Source organism: Lepeophtheirus salmonis, chromosome 1 (genome assembly GCF_016086655.4).
Source record: "Lepeophtheirus salmonis chromosome 1, UVic_Lsal_1.4, whole genome shotgun sequence".
In the NCBI taxonomy this organism is placed as follows: domain Eukaryota; kingdom Metazoa; phylum Arthropoda; class Copepoda; order Siphonostomatoida; family Caligidae; genus Lepeophtheirus; species Lepeophtheirus salmonis.
The window spans coordinates 47116023-47136554 of NC_052131.2; the positions used below are offsets into that span (position 1 = coordinate 47116023).

At 31.9% G+C, this 20532-nt stretch overlaps 1 protein-coding gene across 6 annotated transcripts; it reads right to left on the minus strand.

Annotated features, from left to right (window-relative positions):
• Positions 1-4248: 4248 nt before the first annotated feature.
• On the minus strand, positions 4249-9844 carry LOC121131826 (WD repeat-containing protein 26). 6 transcript variants are annotated; one of them, XM_071894045.1, is made up of 6 exons: positions 9680-9828; positions 9339-9497; positions 7028-7574; positions 6713-6834; positions 5610-6206; positions 4249-5173 (listed from the first exon to the last, which is right to left on the minus strand). In XM_071894045.1, the coding sequence occupies exons 3-6, from the start codon at positions 7479-7481 to the stop codon at positions 4337-4339; spliced, it is 2010 nt and encodes a 669-aa protein (XP_071750146.1). In that variant the 5' UTR covers positions 7482-7574; positions 9339-9497; positions 9680-9828; the 3' UTR covers positions 4249-4336. The 6 variants fall into 6 exon arrangements, with proteins under 6 accessions (XP_071750146.1, XP_040583152.1, XP_040583154.1 ...); XM_040727218.2 differs by lacking the exon at positions 9339-9497 and having other exon boundaries at positions 9680-9844; XM_040727220.2 differs by lacking the exons at positions 9339-9497; positions 9680-9828 and adding an exon at positions 9076-9252.
• Between the last annotated feature and the right edge of the window lie 10688 nt (positions 9845-20532).

Sequence of the window (20532 nt, forward strand, 5' to 3'; positions counted from 1 at the left end):
AAGACAAACTTGGGCGAAAAGTTTTCTTCTTCGCTTACAGACATGATATATCAGAGGTGATTATTTGAGGAGCATGGGAGGCTATTTTTGGCAAGAGTCAGGGTCCGAAAAATATAGTGTTGAGTAAATTAAAAGTTAGATAAGGTCAATCCAAGAATTTTTGCCAATGTTGAAAAGATTTGGACCCATGAAGAAAAAATAAATTAATGCCATAACCAATTTTCTAGAGAAGACATCTCCAAGGGTAGACTTCAGAGAAGTAGCAGAACTGTCCCTGATTATTCTCCGTAAGAAACCTAGTCGATGTATTCATTGGACCAAGCCCGGTCCAATTCATCAAGCCTGTTTGATGCCCTAGAGTATATATGCTATGAAAATGTTAATGTTTTCAAATGGACTAAAATACGAAAAGGACACCATTATTAAACTAGAATGTATAAATAAATTCCTGACTTTATTTTATGCAAAGCACTGGATAACAGAAAAATCTGCCGCCGATGCTCCTATCCACGATTTGTAATTAATTAAGAACATGCTGCTTCACTAATCAATATTTTGAACATGAACTCACAACAAATGCTCTGAACAAAAGGAGAAATCTGACTAAGAAATTAGTATTATTCACCTTATTCAGTTCACATGAGAGCAAGACAACGCCTATAAAGTAAAATATGACAATCAAGTTATCCTAAACCAAAAAGCAGGAGTGCTTTAGAAAAGGCAAGCCTTTTCCGGCCATCACTCAAGTTAAATCTCTCAAAAACTTGGTAGGAACTGAGTCACATTTTCTTTTTGACTCTCTCGGATTAAAAAGTGACTGGCTTATTACATGGGTTGATAACTGGGAAAATAATGAAAACTATAGAGCAGCATGGGAGTTTTGTGAAGTCAGTAAAAGTGACTAATGATGTTGCGAAAGAGGCGTACAACTCATGGATGACTTTGCAACTAGGATTATCACCAGAATACCCCAGATATAAATAAATTAATTTCAAGAAACTTAATTTAAACCTAAGAATCAATGTATTTCAAGTATGTTATATTGTATTGTTTTTTATTATAGAGTTATTAGCTTTGTTCAAGAAAAAAATCTATAATTTGCAAATTTTATTTCAAAGTATTCTATTTTTGTATACATATACGTCAAGATAATAATAACTTAGGAGAATACCTAAAAGACAGGGGAAAAGTAGAAAATTATAAAAAACAGGCATTTTTTAATATCTATGGTAAAATTTACCCATCAGCAAATATAAAAATTAAAGCACAGTTTATTGGTTTTCCTTTCATACTCATATCTTTGCGATATGATAACCCGCTGCGAAGCTATATCCGAAAAAATCACGGAGCTTGTTTTTTTTTGCCTTTTTAGGGCGACTAAAAATAAATTTTCAAGGCCCATGCGGGAAGCGAAATGTCATGACAGCTATGCTGCTCTCCTCTCAAAAATTCTTTCAAATTGTCGAGGTGACCCCATTAATTTTCAGTCTCTTTGTTTAGCATACTGGGAGATGATATTATTTTAAACTATGCTCATGAATATAATATGAAGATATATTTTTATTAATGACAATTATAGATTATATAAATGCATATTAGAGTGGTTTTTAATTAATTTATTTTTCAAATGTAGAGAAGACATACAGACGGGAAGGTAGAAAAGGGTAATTGTCCAACACCTGTAAAATTGCAATTGCTAGAAGACCTATCAAAATTTGGGCAATTAATTTGCGCTATTCGATCTTTTATATTAAAGGTGACCCCCTCACCTCCTACAATTAATCAATATTTAGAGGTGGAACATCACCCTTGAAGTTTCTTAATTTCATAATTTTCATAATAAAAAATTGACATTTTTACCTTAAAATAGTCAAAATAAATGAGTTTATTATAATAATAATTTAAAATGGATAAAAAATCTATTAAAAGTTGCAATATAGTTTTTCCCTTCAACTACTTGTGAAAAAAGTGAAAAGTCCACAGAAAAATAATTCTATTTTCAAGTAAAAAAACTGATTTTTTCTAGAAATTATAAAATTTAGAAGTTTCAAAAGCGAGGCATAAATAAATATTGATCAATAAGGCTCAAAAAAAATAACTTATGAACCATTCTAGTCTATGTATTAGGATTTCTCTCTTGGAACCCCATTTACCGGGATTTTATACATAAAGGAAATTCCAAATGTACAAATTTCATATTATAAGTTTCAGTGACCTTTCAGAGGTCTCATATTTTAATAAAAAGGGATTCGAGAGTTGTCTTTTGTCCATGGATCGGGATGTATACTTTACAATTGTACTAACTCTAGGACCATAAACAATTCCTTTCTTTTTAATTTTCTATTCTTGCAGGTCGGATCGGTTTAGGAAAATTCAAAAAAGTGGTTTCTGTGAGATATAAAAAATAACCCGTGCACTATTAGTGATAAAATTTAAGAAATAAGAATTGAGAATGTATGGGGGCGTCCGCAGGGGGTGGACTGGAGGTTTTGTAGCTAGTGATATGTCCTTCGGACTGTCTGCACTAGAACTAATTAAAAAAGAAGAGATAAAGTTGAGTAAGGTCATCAAGGACTGAACTTTATAAGTTGTTGGGACTGATATTAGTACAAAAAGTCCGGCATTTACCGATACCGAGCTGGACGGGACTGCAATCCCCCCTCCCGTTGCCTAAATCAAGTAATTTTTGTTTTGATCACTTAAAAATTAGAATCATGCGGACGCCCCTGACAAAACTAGATAAAAATATATTTATTTTTCTTAAAATATATATATATATATAAAGTATATTGTCATATATATTTACATAACATTCCAATGTGGTTATTAGTTACTAAAGGCATCCCGTTATATAAAAATATGTTCCCAGGATCCCACTCAAGTACAATTTCACGGGAAATGAGATAACTGAGTATATATAAGTATTTCCTCATTAACAAATTACCGCGAGAGTGAAAGGTTCCCTCAACTAAACGTCCTTCAAGTCAAACATATTTTGTTATTATAAATATGTATGTGGATTGTATAACATTTTATATACAGATGTCTACTGATCATTTAAGTTAGTTTGCATGAACCTAGATGTTCACTTATAAAGACAAGACTATATGTTGAATACACATAGTATGTACAATTTTATGTATATTTTAGGATCTGTATACTCTTTTGTCTCTGAATTTATTATTGCATAATGAGTATTTGCAAAGGTTTTCTATTACTAATAATTATTTGACATAATACATATTTATTTTACCCTTGTGCTCTTCCGATTAGAATATTTAAAAATGGTTAATTGTTGGAATACATATACCTTGGATCAAGGGGCTCTTACTTCCAGTATCATTTGTATCCAAGCCACACACATCTGTAACAGAGTACTGTATAATTTGAAACTAACATTGTTTCTAATTACCTATGTTTTCAAAATCTATTTGTCAAATAAATACGATGACAATTTCAACTATTGTGCATTAGAATATGGGTTAGAGGCATAATACAATACATAAGTAAGTAGACATTGGACATGGTATGAAAAATACAACTATATAAATCATCGTGGTTAAGTACAAAACGTTTAAGAATGTAGTCATTTACTCAGTTAGACTCAATCAACACCAGTTTCAACTATATGTAGTAACTTTTGTTAATAATTCAAAGTGAAGGCCAGAGAGACGATGAATTAAAGCCATGCAAGTCCTTAGTAATTCATCCACATCTTAAAAGCTCCAAGAGAAACACCACTTATTGTCATCTCGTAATATGTTTGTGTACTGTACATATAATCATAATCCTTTCTCCAAATTAGTAGGTAAAGTATACATATATATATTCCTTATTCAACATGCAGTGAAATGCAAATAGGTACCTTAAAAGAATATATCATATTATATGCATAGGGAGATGGATAAATATCAGAAGAATAACTCTTAAAGGTACTTTCGTATTATCTATATTTATCCGCTAAATCGCAAAAAAAAAGTTATATTTCTACACAGTAATTTCTTTTCTTACAAAATAATAATAATAGCAATGAAAGTATTATATATGTATTTATAGAGAAATATATATATATTTATTTATATATATATATATATATATACTATTTGACAGCAATATATTACTTTTGTTTATTATATTGAGAAATACAGAAAGAAAGAAAGAAAGGACAAAAGTGTGTCATTTTATACAGCAAAGGTATATCGAACTATATAAAGTTTGATTTCTATAGTAATAATTAATTAATAATAATAGTTTTAATAATTATTATATTTATAATTAATTAATATAATATTAATGATGATAAGTAAAAGGGGAAGTATCTAAATGTGGATGAAAATTAAACCAGCCCGTTGGATGATACGTCTCCGTCCAGGGAATGACTATCTTCGGGGCCATTGGATGTAGAACTAGATGATGATGAGGATGTCGTCGAGGAGGAAGTGGTTGTTGTGGTGTTGTTGGTATTGATGAGCTCTCCATTCAGAGTGGAACACGTACTTACTTTTCTTCTATATTTTTCACAAGGGCCCCAAACACGAACAGTACTATCGTCTGAGGCAGAAACGAGTACTTCAGGATAAACTGGATTCCAACTCACTGAGGTGACCGTCCGCGTATGTCCAGATAGTACGGCAATCGGTGTAGAGCGTTTAACGTGATATATATATACTTTGTTGTCCTCCGAGCCAGAGGCTATGAAATTTTGATTGACTCCTCCAAAACAAGAATGTATTGTATAAAATCCTTGTGTGATACCCACAAATTTTCTCACTAGTACTTTTTGTTCGATATCCCACATATGAATACCTTGAGTTGCTATATTAAGCAGGGCATGTCGATCATCAGCATCTAATGAGAAAGTCATGATGCCGTGATCTTCTTGCAGTATGGTGTGATCCACCAGTTCGTCAAAACTATAGCTGCGTATACGATGATGGGTATCAGCTGCCAAAATGGCTTTACCCGAACCTCTAAACGCTAAACACTGGACCCGAACTCCTTCCCATGAGTCAATTAGCTGGCCTTTAGTATCGCAATGGAAAAAATTTCCACGGTTACCACCACATGTTATTTTTGTGCCATCCGGTGACCATGAAACAGCAGTCAAAGAGTCATCACTAGAATTCGATATTTTACCGTCAAGCTTCCCAGATTCAACATCCCAAATATTTACCTAAAATATAAAAAGGAAAAATAACATTAGTTTAAAGTAATACTTTCGAAGAATGTATGAGTGTAGCTTTAAATAACTGATGAAAACACTTGCTAAAAACCAAACCTAAATGTAATTTGAATGTTATTATTAAAATTAATCATCAGGATAATAATTTCTCTCACTTTCAAATATATTTTTCTGATCTAATTTTATATTAAAATAGATGTAGGTAAAACATCAGGAAGGTATATTATTTTCAACATACCCAAATGGATTAAAATTTAATAAATAAAAAATCCTTTAAATATTCAAAACGCAATTTCATGATTATATTAGAATTTAGACACACATACATCGAATAGGTTGATAATTAATAACAGTAAAAAATATGGTACAAGAAAGAAAAATATATAATATATGAGGGTAAATATTTAAAAAAACAATAATGGCTTACCTCCTCAGAATCTTCAGGACCACAAACGGCCAATCTTGTACTATCAGGACTCCAAGCAAAATAAGAGACCCCTCTATTATGCCCTGTGAGTGTTTTGTTTTGTTTTAATTTAAGAGTTAGAGGATCAAAATCCCAGATAATAACAGTATTGTCTTTAGATCCGGTGGCTAACTTAAGGCCATCCGGTGAAAATCGGCAGTACCAAACTTCATCGCAGTGTTCTGATAAAATTTGAATTGTTTCACAAGGAAATTCTTTTTTTGAACATTGGTGATCCACAGGCAAATAGCATGCATCTGTTTTCCATCTGGAAGAATCGTTGGTCCTTTCAACTGCAGGGACTTTATTGTGATAGAGGCAACGATCAATTTGATATTCTGCCGCTTGAGCGAGTAGTGTTGTCAGTCTTCTGGGAGGGAGCATGATTGAAGCCGGCAAATATGCTTGCAATCGATCCATAAGTTCCGGACGGGTTGAAGGGCGACATGTGGAAGTAACTCCAGCAAGGTCTTCTGGGCTTGAAAGCATCAAATAGCTTGATAGCTCATGAGTTCGCTCTCGATTTCTTTGAAGCGGAGATATCTCACATTGTAATACCTAAGTTAGTATAAAAAATCAAATTAAAGCTACAAGCGGTATTATGTTTGCTCTGAAATTATGTTGGAAGTAAATAAATTAATCTAATTGATTCATGAACTTATGTAAAAAAATATTACTATGTTTCTTACATTTACATTCCACTATTAAAATCAGCCACTCCCTACAAGAGTTCTGAAGATAAAATTTGATAATAATCAATGATTCATTTCTAATGATTTTCCACATTTCTTTAAATATTGATGCAATGAAATTTAATTTACAATTTCTTACAATCAAAGGAGCAAAAAAAAAAAAAAAAAAAAATATGGAATTTAATAAATTGTAAACACGGATAGCGGATCATATTTTTTTTTATAGATAGAACTCGTCATAGACCATTTAGTGACATTAATTAGCATTTATGTCCTTTATCAAGGTTTAATTTATGAGAAACATTTTAAGTATTAATATAACCTGGCACTAAGGGATGACTTAATGATTTCCAAAAATATATTCTTTCTAACCTTTAAAGCCTCAATATAATTTCCATTTGATAAAAACTCAAGATACTTCTGCTCAAGTAACAAAAATTTCATTTCGACCAAATTTCCAGGGTTTTCTAAGTGAGGTTTTAAATCTTCAAGTGCTAAAAAAAAAAGAAGAATACAAAATGAGAAGAGCAAAGAAATACGTATCTTGAAGATATGGTTAACATAAAAAGGAAGGGATCAGATCACCAGAATGAGAAATCCCCCTATTACAAAGGGATAGTGCCAATGAAAAAATGATGTGATCGTTTGCATATGCATGTATATATTTTGTATAAGATGCCTTATTACTTTTCACTGATTCAGACCAATTGCCATTCATGACGAGTTTCTTAAAGGTGGCAGCCTTGGGTTGATCCAGAGTACAGCCAGCTTCTCTCATGAGAACATCAGCCGAGGTTTTTAAGCCTATATTTGTTAAATGTTGTCCTATTATTCTAACGACCTCTCGCTCAGTAGTATCTAACATAGCAGATCTTCTTGGAATTTTTCTTATGAGGGCACACGAGATTTCTTCTTCATTCTCTTCCTCTTCTTGAAACAGATCATCATCGGAACAAATTGAATTATTGTTGGATATGAAATTGTTTTTAGAAGGATGAACATAGTTATTCTTGTTGTTGGAAGAAGATCTGGAGGCGATAGTCGTACTCGTACCGGTCGTTTCATTGTCGCAAGACTCCATAACTACGGGATTATGACTGCTCCTGACCCGCTTCCTCGGAGGGGATCTAGCCGCCGACATAGGCTTTGCTTACAATTTTTGTATATATATCCTAACCTTTATGGTAAGGTGGATATTGTTCCAAACATTCAGTATGTGGTGATGCACAACAAACTAAAACATAAAAGGATTTTTAATCAAATAAAATCAATTTTGGAATTTTATTTATTCATATATTCTTTAAAAATAATTGAAAGAGGATTCTTAAACCGTGGGACAGTTCCATGAAATCCGTCAAAACTATGAATTAAGGTTGTTAAAATCATAATATATAATTAACAAAATATAATAAATACTGTATCCATTAGAAAACCCTTGCAACATAAGAAGTACACGTCTCACAAAATAAATTTGACTACAAAATTATGGTAATAATGATAAAACAACGTAACATCTGATATACATAACATATGTGACCCGTCAACACAAAAACAAGCTAGAATGATTTTTTTCAAAAAAAATAGTGTAGATTACATTTGATTTCTTATATGAATATTTATTAATTTCTAAAAAAAAAATTATTCCGAAGAGCCCTTTGCACTTCAAGTAGCCAAAATGAATCATAACAATGAAAGAATGAGAAATGGATGGATTCTATTTGAAAGATGTCATATTTGGGGCAATCTTAAATCATATAAAGGGTCTATTGCTAAAATTTTGGTCATCTTAAATTATCCCACAAATGTGAAGTCAAAGCTTAAAATAATAAACTCAAATACATTTATGAAACATTGGGCCATGTGTATGAAGTAGTAAATTAAACGTGGTTTGTCTCCTTTTCTATATTTTTGTTCAAGATTGTTTTTATATTGCTGCAGTACATGAATGATTCTAAGAAAAGAACAAAGATTCTCCGACTTTTTTATTATTATTATTTCATTGGTCTTTATTTATAAACAACAAAGAAAGAACTCTCTGAACTGAATCCTTGAATACGAAATAAAGGAATTAGAGAGGAAAAGTTAAGTAGGAGTAAACCTGATGACTTGGAGGGAAGAGAAGGGTCGGGGGTCATCAGTGATTAAGTATCATGTACTTATTTGCTCAGTTCTATGGAGTGGCAAGGTGTTAGTGACTTAGGGCTAGATATTAGTACAAGGCTCAGTTAATAAGGCTAGTAATTAGTACAAGACTGGGTTAATGGAGCTAAGGAGTAGTTACTGGACAGGTGAGACCTTCCAAAAGAATGGAACGAGGAAGATAACTACGCAGTAGAGTGAAGAGCCTCGCTCATATAGACACGTAACTTCCTTAGAAATGATGACTACTCTGGAGAGAAATACAAAAAGAAAAAGGAGAAGAGAGGATGGATGGATGGGGAAGATGGGGGAGATGGGAAGTGTATTGGAGAATAGAGGGATGATGGACCCACTTACCTCCCCTACGTAGTCATGAGCAAACTAAGAACAAGTCTAAGAGAGGAATTAGTTACTGATAGATATGAAGGTAGAAAAAGTAGAAAAAGGATTGAGAAGCTCTTTTTTCTCACGCAACCTCTTCTCTTTTTCTTCTTCTTCTTTTTTTTGTCTTTATTAATAAAGTCTTTTACATTCCCCCTCACTCACTCCTCTGTTCATACTTTGGAAAACAGCCCTTCCTAGCCTTGCACACTCACTCTATTCCACCAATACGGATTACTCCTTAGTTAGAGGTTCTGGTTGTTGGTGTTTACACTTTTCTCAAGATTCTTCTCCTTACATTTAACGATAATTCGCGATAAAAACGTCGAAAAAAACTTTCACCCCCCTCTTTTTTATTTTGGGATCATCAGCATTATTTTATTTTGTTTTATAATCATCATCATCAGCGCGCTCCTTTTTTCTCTCTTTCTCTCTCAGGCCCTCCCTATCTCTAGCTATTTCTTTATTTTATTCCTACCTTCCCTTCTTGTGTTACACATACTCGCACACCATTTCTTTCTTTCTCCCTCTCTTTCTCGCTCCCTTCCCTTTGATTTCTTTCTTTCTGTCTCTTCTTCGAGTCTGCCTCCATTGTCCTTATCAAAAATACGGGCCCGCTTTTCTGATTTATACAATACTACCAAATACTCGTATAAACAAATTGTCAATTTTATGATATTTTTGGTATATAATTAAATTACGTATATTATGAGAGAATGAGTACTCATAACTAAAACATCCATGGGTATTCCGAATAAAAATACCCAACATCTTGGGGATATTCGAAGGACACTTTACTTATAAATTCAAAATATTTACCTGATAACACTTGTAATCCAACTTCCATGAATTTTAGTTCATTTCTCCAATGACATTCAAATTTATGGAATTTCTTTGTTTCGATATTTCTTTGTTATTTGTTCCATACACTAAGTAATTTAAGGAACCACGTAGTAGAGTCAACTGTCAAAATCCCTATCTTTTAATTCTTTTTTTTATTCGAGTATTTTATAAAGATGAGCACTCTCATAATAATAAAACTCACCCTCCTTTTTAGCCTGAGTTGGAGGAGTACAGGGAGTGAGCGCTCCTAAAAAGTGTATTTTTAAATGCCAATTGAAGTTTTTCTGTCACGAGTGTCCGTGTATCTATGTTGTACTAGTAGTTATCATTATTTGGTCTGATCGCTCAGAATATTATAGAATGGTAGAATCAACAGACGGTTTAAAGCTATTGATACACATTTTATAACCTATACATATTATACCCTAAATATGAATCTTAAATGAATTTATGCAGATTTAGAGTAGATAAAAAAAGATTCGAATGAAATGATCAAAAATGTTACATAACATGAGGTAAACTCATGCCAGTTACGTCATTTGTACAAAATAAATAAAACGGTACTTTTTGTTCTACTCACTCAACCTTTGTTTTCGTAATTTCAGAAATTATGTTGGTAGAATATAAATAGGGCAAAATCAGGGGTTTTAAGCAGAAAAAGAAGGGGAAAAATAATGACACCATTGGTTATTAATAAGCAATGCTTGTTTATGCAATATACCTGGTTAAATACATTTATTTAATGACTGCAAAACCTGTTTTGAAAAGATTATATTCTTTATTATTGTGTATTTTTTTAACATGTAGAAATCATACGAAAAAATACCTTGGAAGCTATATTAATTTTAAAAAAAAGATCTCCTGTTAATTACAATTATATAATAATCTGTAAGTGGGGATTAGCCGCTAGATATGGAAAGAAGAATTCAAATGTAGGTACAATAATTCGGTGTACATAATTTATTGTAATTGAAGACTCAGCCCAATGCTTTTCATCATAGTCATCTAATATGGTGACATTTAATTTCTACTATCATGAAAATTCATCCATTCAAAATGATCACTAATTAACTATATGATTAATCTTCACTTATCAATTCATATTTTGCATAATATTTAAACACTTACAGTTTATATTTCTTTAATTAAGATGTAAAAGTACTACAAACTATGAAATATGATTAACACATTATCTTTATAAATGAGGACATTTGAATGAGGAGTAATTATTCATAATCAATAGTTAAATACTACAATAATGTAAGGTATTGTGACCTACTAATCAAACTAAAAGTTTATTTTGGAAAGCCCAAACGAAATACTGGGCTTTAAAAGTCAGTTCAAAAAACAATAGTAAATAATATATTTTCATATTTAAACATTATATTATTTTTTATTAGTATATGAATATTTTACGCTTTACACTGTAAATATAATTTGATTTTATAAAGTCATTTTTCCAAATAATTAATTACTAAAGAAGAATGAAAGACAAATTTATTTGACAAACTTCAATTTTAATTTATATTCTTTCAAGTATAATATAATTTGATACATTGGATGCCGAGATTAATTTATAAAAGTATTACTTTAAAAATACCCTATATTAATTATTACATAAATATGATAATTAATATTTTAATATTGTTTTGGTTTATATTAGAAGAATCATTCATACCTGTTTTTTTGTTTTTTTTGTATAATATACAGTAAAATATAAATATGACCAAAATGTAAAAATAAATTTATGGATAAAATTGACTTTTCTCAGAATCAATTTTTTAAACTTCATAAATGAATTTGCATATCAATTTAGAAAATTAATCAGATTCACAAATAATATGTATTCAAAATAATTATTTTAAGAATATATTCTTCGTGCAATAATTTTTTCTACTTTGATATCCATAGTAACTAAACAGCCTATATTCACAAATATGGACCTTATAATTTCACTGTTGGAGGAGATGAAATAAAAAATCTTTCATTAAAATTAATAGCAAAAACAAATAGAAATGACTAGTTATTAAATATTTAATATGAATAAAATTTAATTATTAACTTATTCGTTTTGGATACACTTCGAATAAAAACAATATTGTAGTCAAAATCGAGATTTTAACTCAAATTACAATATAATTTAGATTTGACTGATCTGCCAACTAAGAGGGAATTTTTTTATTTACGTTAAAATATTACTAAAACCATAGATAATATTTGATACATTTTCAACTGAACAAAAGAATACAATAGAAAATATTTTTGACGAAACTATAAAAATGTAAAATTGTTTGTAATTGTAGATACAAAATTAATATGCTATTAGTTAACAGAAAATATTTTTTATCCCAAAATTGTACTTTAAGAAAACATAATATGTATTTGTTGTAAGTTCAATTTCATCATAGATAATATTGATGTATGGAGTTAACATTAAGGAATAAATCTTAACGGATAAATTTAAATACATAGCCATTAGTTATCTTATAAATATACGTATGGTTGTTTTACATAATTCTTTATCGATTTGTAATGAAAAGGATTTATGAATCACACAACCTCGTATTTGCTGTGGGGAAACTTTCATTAAATAAATCTTTGATATTTGCCATGATTTGCAGAAAAGCCAAGGAATAAAGTGAAGTGACTTGATATTATGTTTTAGAACAAATATAGGAATTTAATAAAACAACATCTATAAAGTTTAAAATAATTTATCAACATCGTATAAACCAATGAAACCCAATAATAATACATTCAAGACTCCAGTTTATAAAAAAGTATATATATATAGATACGATTTTTTTAAATTCCCTCTCAGAAAAAAAATTTATTGCTGTAAAAATAATATTTCACCCTGAATACATAAATGAAATACACATTTAATTACTAGTACGATATTATAGATGCAATTTTTAGATATCAACGTACACGTTCAATGAATCCAAGATACATTTGACATTGACTACGTCTCTTTCGTTTCCTATATTTTTTTTTCTGCCCATTAACAGAGGGACCTCGTTTTCAAATATGAAACTATATGTCAGGATCTGCCAACACATCTTAGACCTCTGATATGGTCATGTTATTAAATTTCAAGAGATATTTGATCCTGTTCTTCTTTTCTGACTTCAGAATTTGTCAAACACTAATATAGTAGTTTGCTCCGTTAAGCTGTCTATACCAGCCAAACTTTTCGTCTATCTTATCTGACTGGAACATTACAAGCTAGATGTATATGAAGTTATCCTCTTCTTTGATCTGTTAATACTCGGCAAGATCTGCTACAGCTAGACATGTATGTTTAGTTGCAAGAAAAGTTTCTGCAGTCAGGCCTCATTCACCGCTCTTTTTACCATATAGTCATAAAGTCTGCAAACTCCTTGAGGAAGGACAGTCCAAGCAGATTTTCTTTAGTGACTGCTTTTCTGGTCGCATCTCTTTTCTTTTGTCCAACCGTTGGAGTTTTTACGTTTAAAACGTTCCACATAGTCTGGACAAACTCAGCTGGGTCATTGAATTATGGTCTTTTATCTGCGTAGAAGTTGAGAGCTCCAATGATGACTCATGAAAAACGGTATCCACTTATGTATTCACATATGTCTTCTCAAGAGCTGTTGGATGGAGGCTATTGAGAGAGAGCTTGTGTGCTTGCGTCACTTTAAATGTTGACCCTTATTGGTGGATTTCTTTGATTTGAGCAAAGATGGTGTGCAATTATCATTTAACTCCAAGACAGTTCAGGGGAATGCTGAAGTATCCTTGCCTTTGGAAGCAGTTATAAATATTTTTTTAAATTGTGTAAAGGGTCGAAGATGAGATGCACTTTTCTATTGATGTTGTTTGGATGAGTAATTGAAGTCTGGAACTCCCCATTTTAAAGAAAATGAGTGAAGAACTTCCTGTTGACTGGGTGGTTATCAACTAATACGGTCACAGCGATAAATCCGATTTGATAGTGGGTTTTCAAAATTAGAGTATATTTTTTCTGTAAAGGAATTCGTCGATTAATTTGGCAACCAGTATAAGTGTTACCACATCCATATAGTTTCCTCTAACGGATTTGATCATGAATGTATGTACCGTTTTAGTTATTTGGTTGTTCTTGCAGCCCAAGAACTTACCTCCAACAAACTCAACTCTTTCTGCAGAGTAGACTTCATCAATTATAAGATTGACAATACGCTCTCTGCTGTTAAGGTGTTTGATCCTTGTTCCAAGGTATTTAACTATATATGACGATAGTCCAGCATCTACGATAGACAGAGTTCTAAGATACTTGGGACATGGAACTGTAAGGCAATTTTACTGAAAGATTTAATCATAGACGGCCGTACTAACATTTTGCCACAGAAGAGAAACAAATCTCCTTCTGTTGGGTTTCTTGAAAGGTAATGTAATCTGTTCTATGATGAAAGGCAAATTTGAAGAATGAATTGGCTACAAGTCTGGGGATACAAGTAGTTTGTTCAACAAGCCCATTATGGTTTCATATGTCTCTTCATTATTCAAGAACTCTTTTGATCCTAAATACGCAGCAATATTGATTACTTCAGTTACTGATTTAATGACATTAGCCTTTGCGGTAAGGCAGTGGGAGACTGAACTATTGCTTAGCATATGATGTCCATGAAAAATTTGAAAGGTAAGGTCTTCCTGGATTTCGAAGTAAGCCTTAATATCAAGACCCCTACCTTCAGTCGCTTCCAGCTTAACAAGGTCAAATTTGAGAGATTTAATTAGTATAAATCCCGACGGCAATGCTTCGAGTGACAACTTATCATAAAACTCGTTACCGGTTTACGCCTCTTTTTCCCCAAACATTTTGAGCCCTAAGGCTTCCTGACACTCGTTTTCGAGCTGGAGTCGTAGGCCACTAGTGGATGATCGGGTGGGTCTAGGAAGAGGCGGAGGAGAAGAGAGGTAAAGTAGAAGGTTTGGCCACACTTTTTTTGGCATCCTTTTTGAGTCTCCTAAAAGTTAAGTAATTGAATTAAGTACATATGCCAACCCTTGAATTAGTTATATATTTTCATTTTAAAGTAACCTAGCATTTTACCCAAAGCTAGAACCTGTTTTAAAGCTTATGACCATGATAGCTCAACCTTTGTTCCAGTTGCTGATTAAGTTGACGACCACTGCCCTCTCTTTGGTCTACGGAACGGGTAATATAATCAAATTTCGTGAAATGGAGGATACACAGTCTTGAACTCTTCGTAATTGTCTATATTTTGAATTCACTTTGAAATCTACATTTTTTCTTTGAACAGCCTCTCCCATTTGGATTCAAGTTCATGGAAACCTGGAAAACTATAATATAAGATCTTAGGATTCTTGGGGGTGTCGTCATAACCTTGACGGCATCTGGGGCACAGCACTTCCATCTCATCACCTTAAACTTAACAGTCACGATAGGAATCCTGAAGCTATAAATATAGTATCTTAGCTATCTTTCACTACTGAAAACAATCACTATTCAATTTTAAAGACAAGCCGTGTCTTGGAGCTTTTTTATTCATCTGCATGTAGTCCAGATAGCTCTAGATGTCCATGACTTAACCAAGGAGTACGTTAAATCAAGGTAAATAGAATAGAAGGTATGCTCTTCAGAAATGTTCAGGCGTGTCAAGGGAGTTCTCCGCCCGGTACGACTTATAAATTCATTGTAATGTGAAATTGCGATTGATCATAGAGAAAAAAAGGTAAAATAAATTATTTTTTCCCCCAAACTTTCTTGATTAAGTGTGTATAGATTTTATTTCAATAGCCTAATTGTTGCTGAATGTCTTTATAGAATAAATCACCTTATTAAAACTTACCTAATAACATTCAAATTATAATAATAATTAATGTAATATTTTTATATTATAAATTTAATCAGTAACTAAAGAAACACTTTTTCATTAAGTTTAATATAATTTTTAATAAACATTTTCGAAAAGCAATTTTTTGAATTTTCTTGCGATTTCCGTATTTTTCTAACATAAATTTGTACATTTAACTCCTTATGAATGTTTTTATACTTTTTAATGACGTCAAGAGGAAAGTGAGGAACTGACGTTTGCAGTACAGATATCAAGGATTGAATAACTTGAAGCTGGCCTGATAATTACGTAGCATGAAAGGTATCAAAGATTGCCTCAAACTTTTTTATTTGTTTTAGAAAGGACTCTGTTGGCTTAGTTAAGCCTCCTCTTGACAAGGTCGATATCAATGGAGTATAATCGGAATTTGTACTTCGGTACTCCGATGTCTTGCATCCGAATTCAAGATATTTAAACTTAAATTTCTTTCCCAAATCTCCAGCAATGTACCCGAGACCTTGAATTCTGCAGTCCAGCGCAGAAAAGAAGGAAAATGTTCATGCTTCATATTCAAAATCTGGGTGCAAAGCTAATTCATTTGCCAATCAGGAAGTATCATTATATTCCTCCTAATCAATACTTGTCTCATTTGTCTCGGCCTATAGATCATTCACGAGAAAACTAAGGAAATTATTTGACTTATTAGTTTCCATTTCAACAGCTGAAGATTTCCAATTGATTTTGTCGACCTGACCAAGAATGACTAATCCTAGTCTATTGATACAGTCCACACTGGTCGGGTGGTTGTTAGCAACTCCAAGGGCCTTAAACGTGAGAAGAGGTTTTCTTAGCAGTCCTGGTTTAATCTAGATGTTAGACCATATTTTATGTAAAAATTTTCTCTCAAATCTTGAACCATGTTATTTAAATCAAACTCGATCAGTCCAAATGCGGAAGTGCGAACGCCTCAATGAATGTTTCCGCTCTTTTAATTATCTATATCTATATTATATTTTTATTGTTTTGTTTTAAGAGCATTCACATCGGTATGAAAAAAGAAAAGAAAAATGTACGAAATTTCATTTTGTGCCTCTTTTCGTAATAATTATATCTGCTATTTACATGCAAAAATTAAAAGTTTGTAAAAAAAATATATTTATTTATGCTATGAAATGTAACAAAGGAAAATAAATAATTTCTTCGTATAATAGTTTTGAATTTAAAGATCCCACAAATTATTTTGTAAGAAACTGACGCTGTCAGCGATCTCAACACTCCTTTATTTTTCAAGGATATTGACAAGGTTATTAAAATTTTGTAAGGTGGGACTTAAGAGAATATGAGCAACCTTAGTTGTTATACAGTAAGTACCGTATACACTCTGGTAATATTTTAAGTAATGTATTTCTATTGTATAAAGGTTGTTATGGTGTAATTTTTAACGAAGTAAAAACAATTACTTTTAAAATGATGAATTCATTTGGTAAGGCTATGAGGATGATTTAAATGTGGAATTGAAACGACTTGGGTATTACTTTTTAAAAAGATATTTGTATACAATATCTGCGAGTCAACAATAGAAAGTAATGATAATTAATATTCCATTCACAGGCTTCCTTTGATTCTAAAATATATTAATGTACAATATTGTTATATCAAGTGTCCTCCTGTGTTTGGAACTGTACAAACGTTTATAGAAACAGTTTTTGATGCTAAAATTCATTCACATTTCTTCATTTCATTTCTCAATAAATATATATATATCTCGTTGAAGTTGAACTAAAAAAATATTATTATAAAATGTTTTTTTTTCTGATAAATCACATACGTAAAAATGAAGATGAGATTTACTTCATCACTAAGTAATAGTTTATATTTTATTTTGATGACATAACATAAAAAAATAGTTTCCATTCGACGTTTTTTGATTGTTTTGCAAAAAAAACTTATTGTAATTTTTAAATATTATCACCTATAAATATACTTTTTATGATGCTTAATTATTAAATTTCAATGTATAATCCGGTGTAGTTAAAATAAGTTATTAAAGGATTACTTTCTTTTTTCTTAAATCAATGCTTATCACCTTTGAAATCAGAACAGTGCTTACATGACGGTCGGACTCGACGATTACAAGTATTTTATACACATCCTCGACAATAGAGTAATATCAAACTAAAAAAATATATACCAGCTGTAAATGGTGTGACAGTCTGTAGCTTATTGTTTAAAAAATTGTGCATGCTCAAAAGAATTTTGACGGCGTTCTTTATGTAAGAAATTTACGTACATGCTATTTTTAATTAAATAGCGTCATCATTGAGGGAGTTGTATTATTTTTCTACAAAACGTCCCTCCTTTCTGTCCCTTTGTTTACAAACAAATATAATTAAACAAAGCGCATGTCCCATTGACCTTCCAGAGCTTGGTGCATATTTGACATCAATATTACCGGAATGGAATTTACACAATCGAAATTGCCCGTTATTAGCTATTAAAGTATCAGGATCATAAACACTATTCACTTTTTAAGACAACAGGCTTTCATTTTTGCCTTGTTCGTAGAAAAACAAAACAATATGGTGGATTTTCTATTTACTGGAGTCCATCTTGTGAGCACACTCAAATAATACTGAGTCAAAAGCAATCACGGAACAGTCTTCAAAAGTTTTTAAATACGACAACTTATCTTTCTAACACCATCTATAAGTAACTGATAGCACTTTAACAACGTGATATATTGTACATTACTTAAGTCATCTTTTGGACAAATAATGGATTTTTTTTACTACACCTGTCCTATTAATATATGATGTAAAGAGTATAAAATATTTTGCTCAGTGACACTCATTAAGTAAATAGTCCAATACATCAAGGGATATGAGATATGAGTACCTGAATAAATAGCTATAACATTATGAGGAACCTATAAAATTTTATGTTTGATTTATGACCAATGAATTTATCCAGGGTATAGTTTGGAAGGTAAGAGGGACTTTTATTATTTTAGTATTTTATTATGCATCATTTTTATACATCTTATATCGAATTAAATATCTACAATTATTTTGAGGGAGGAACTTTACGTCCCTACATAATTTAGTATTTTGACCTACATATAGATATATATAGCCAATATTATGAATATAATTTTAGTACATGATTCTAACCCCCAAAGAAGTGGCGAAACGATGGCCACGTGATCCATTTTTGACTAATTTAGTTAGCAAAAATAATATTTTTTCGTCCGTTAGGGATACTAAGGGTATCATAAATTACTTGATAGCTACTCATAATTAAAAAAAGTATCCGTGTAAAGATGCGTGTACTCTTTTTTCCCTTTTGTTCATTATTTAATACGTCCTGGGTTTGTTGACATCTCCCTCTAAAAGAAGAATTCTCGTCAATCTTTGGTGTAAATTGATTTAAAATTGCACTATAAAATAAATATAAATGAATTGAAACATAATTATAATATTTCCCGGTACTAATGTTATTTAAAAGTAAAAGGTTCTCTTTTTTATAGCAGTTATTCATTTTCTACCCCCAAAATCATATATGGGGAGCTGTCATTAACAAGGGTCATGATTCAGTTATTTCATATATCTCCTCGCACCTTTACACAAGTCCCATCTCTACTCCTAACGTATAACTACACAACTTCCAAGAATTTGCTATTTTTGTAGAATTCCGAATTGTGAATACCGCAGTCGTCATTTTTTTTTTATCAACGTATGAACAGAAAAAAAATAACAAATGAGTGCTTGAACGGAAGTTTTTCAGTAATGTTGAACAGGTCCAAGTCTGAATATAAGTTACATGTATAATGATTATAGATTAAAATAATATTATAGTGGAAGAGGACCCGCTTTCTATTTGCTACTTGAGTAAAGGTTTTATATTTTCCAATGCCAATATCATTATTCTCAAAGAGAGAACATATGAATATAAAGTAATAACTATGGTGTGAACGATGGAAAGTAACACTGAGGATTTGTTTGGAAGTTATAAGTTTGAGTCCCTGTTGGATACGGACAGTGCCGTATGTCAGGAAGATTTTTCGGTCCGCTTTACAAGGGTGAACGGTTGATTTTCAGTGGTGAATGTGGGATATTTAAACAGGGCAAATGCTACAGCATAGATTAAATCTTGCAAGAATATCGTCCAATGGACTGTCTGACCATTATTTTCTTCAGGCAAACATTGGGAAAAATAAAATGAAAAGGAAAAACTCTAGACGGAAAGTCAATGCCGACCTATTCGTAAAGGAAGGAGTATAATGGAGTATAAAATGCACGGTGCAAGAAGGAGAGAAAATTTTTGAACTATACAATTAAGTCAAACAATTTAAACCTCCTTAAATATTTTTAAAATAATAACGGATGAAGATAATGAACGAGATTATAATATACCATGAAACGGTTACATCGACAGAAAATAAATTATGTTCACAAGTCTTGATGTTCTTAACTCGCATGTATACGTGGTGATGTGTTTGAAAAAAATGAAGAAAAAAATGCATGTGTTCTTTATCATGATTAGAAGAAGAAGTTTTTCCTCTCTTTCCTTGACGTAATGGTGTCAATCAAACTGTCCATGTCTTCATGGAGCACCTTGTCCACCATCACCCTGTCCATGTTCAAGAGGGTGAGGGAGGAGAGCCTCTCCTGGTCCATGGTGGTCCTCATGTGGTTCTTGAGCCTTCTGAGACAGGAAAATGACCGCTCCGCCTCACAGCTGCTGATGGGCATTGAGGCCAGGATAACGATCACCTTGTATAGCTCCGGCATCAGGCGGAACACTCCCGAGCTTATTAACTCCGCAGCAATTTGTGACGAAACCATGTCTTCTGTGTCAATATCTGCCTAGAGAAACATAAATTTTAAACATATAATGCAAAATGAAACATTATAATATTAACTTTGAATTGCTGGAAGATTGCACTGGAGCTGCTCGAGTTCAAGTCTGTAGTGCTTGGCGACACGCTCAATGACACAGGTCTCCACTTCACTGTCATTTACGATT

What these genes read in the sequence shown, in the direction of transcription:
- LOC121131826 (XM_040727218.2), bottom strand. Translation starts at nt 7,481, where the DNA reads ATGTCGGCGGCTAGATCCCCTCCGAGGAAGCGGGTCAGGAGCAGTCAT. An exon ending in TTGGTCTGAATCAGTGAAAA is followed by an intron (nt 6,835 to 7,027) that starts GTAATAAGGCAT and finishes TTTTTTTTTTAG; the next exon opens with CACTTGAAGATTTAAAACCT. An exon ending in GTCCTGAAGATTCTGAGGAG is followed by an intron (nt 5,174 to 5,609) that starts GTAAGCCATTAT and finishes TTTATATTTTAG; the next exon opens with GTAAATATTTGGGATGTTGA.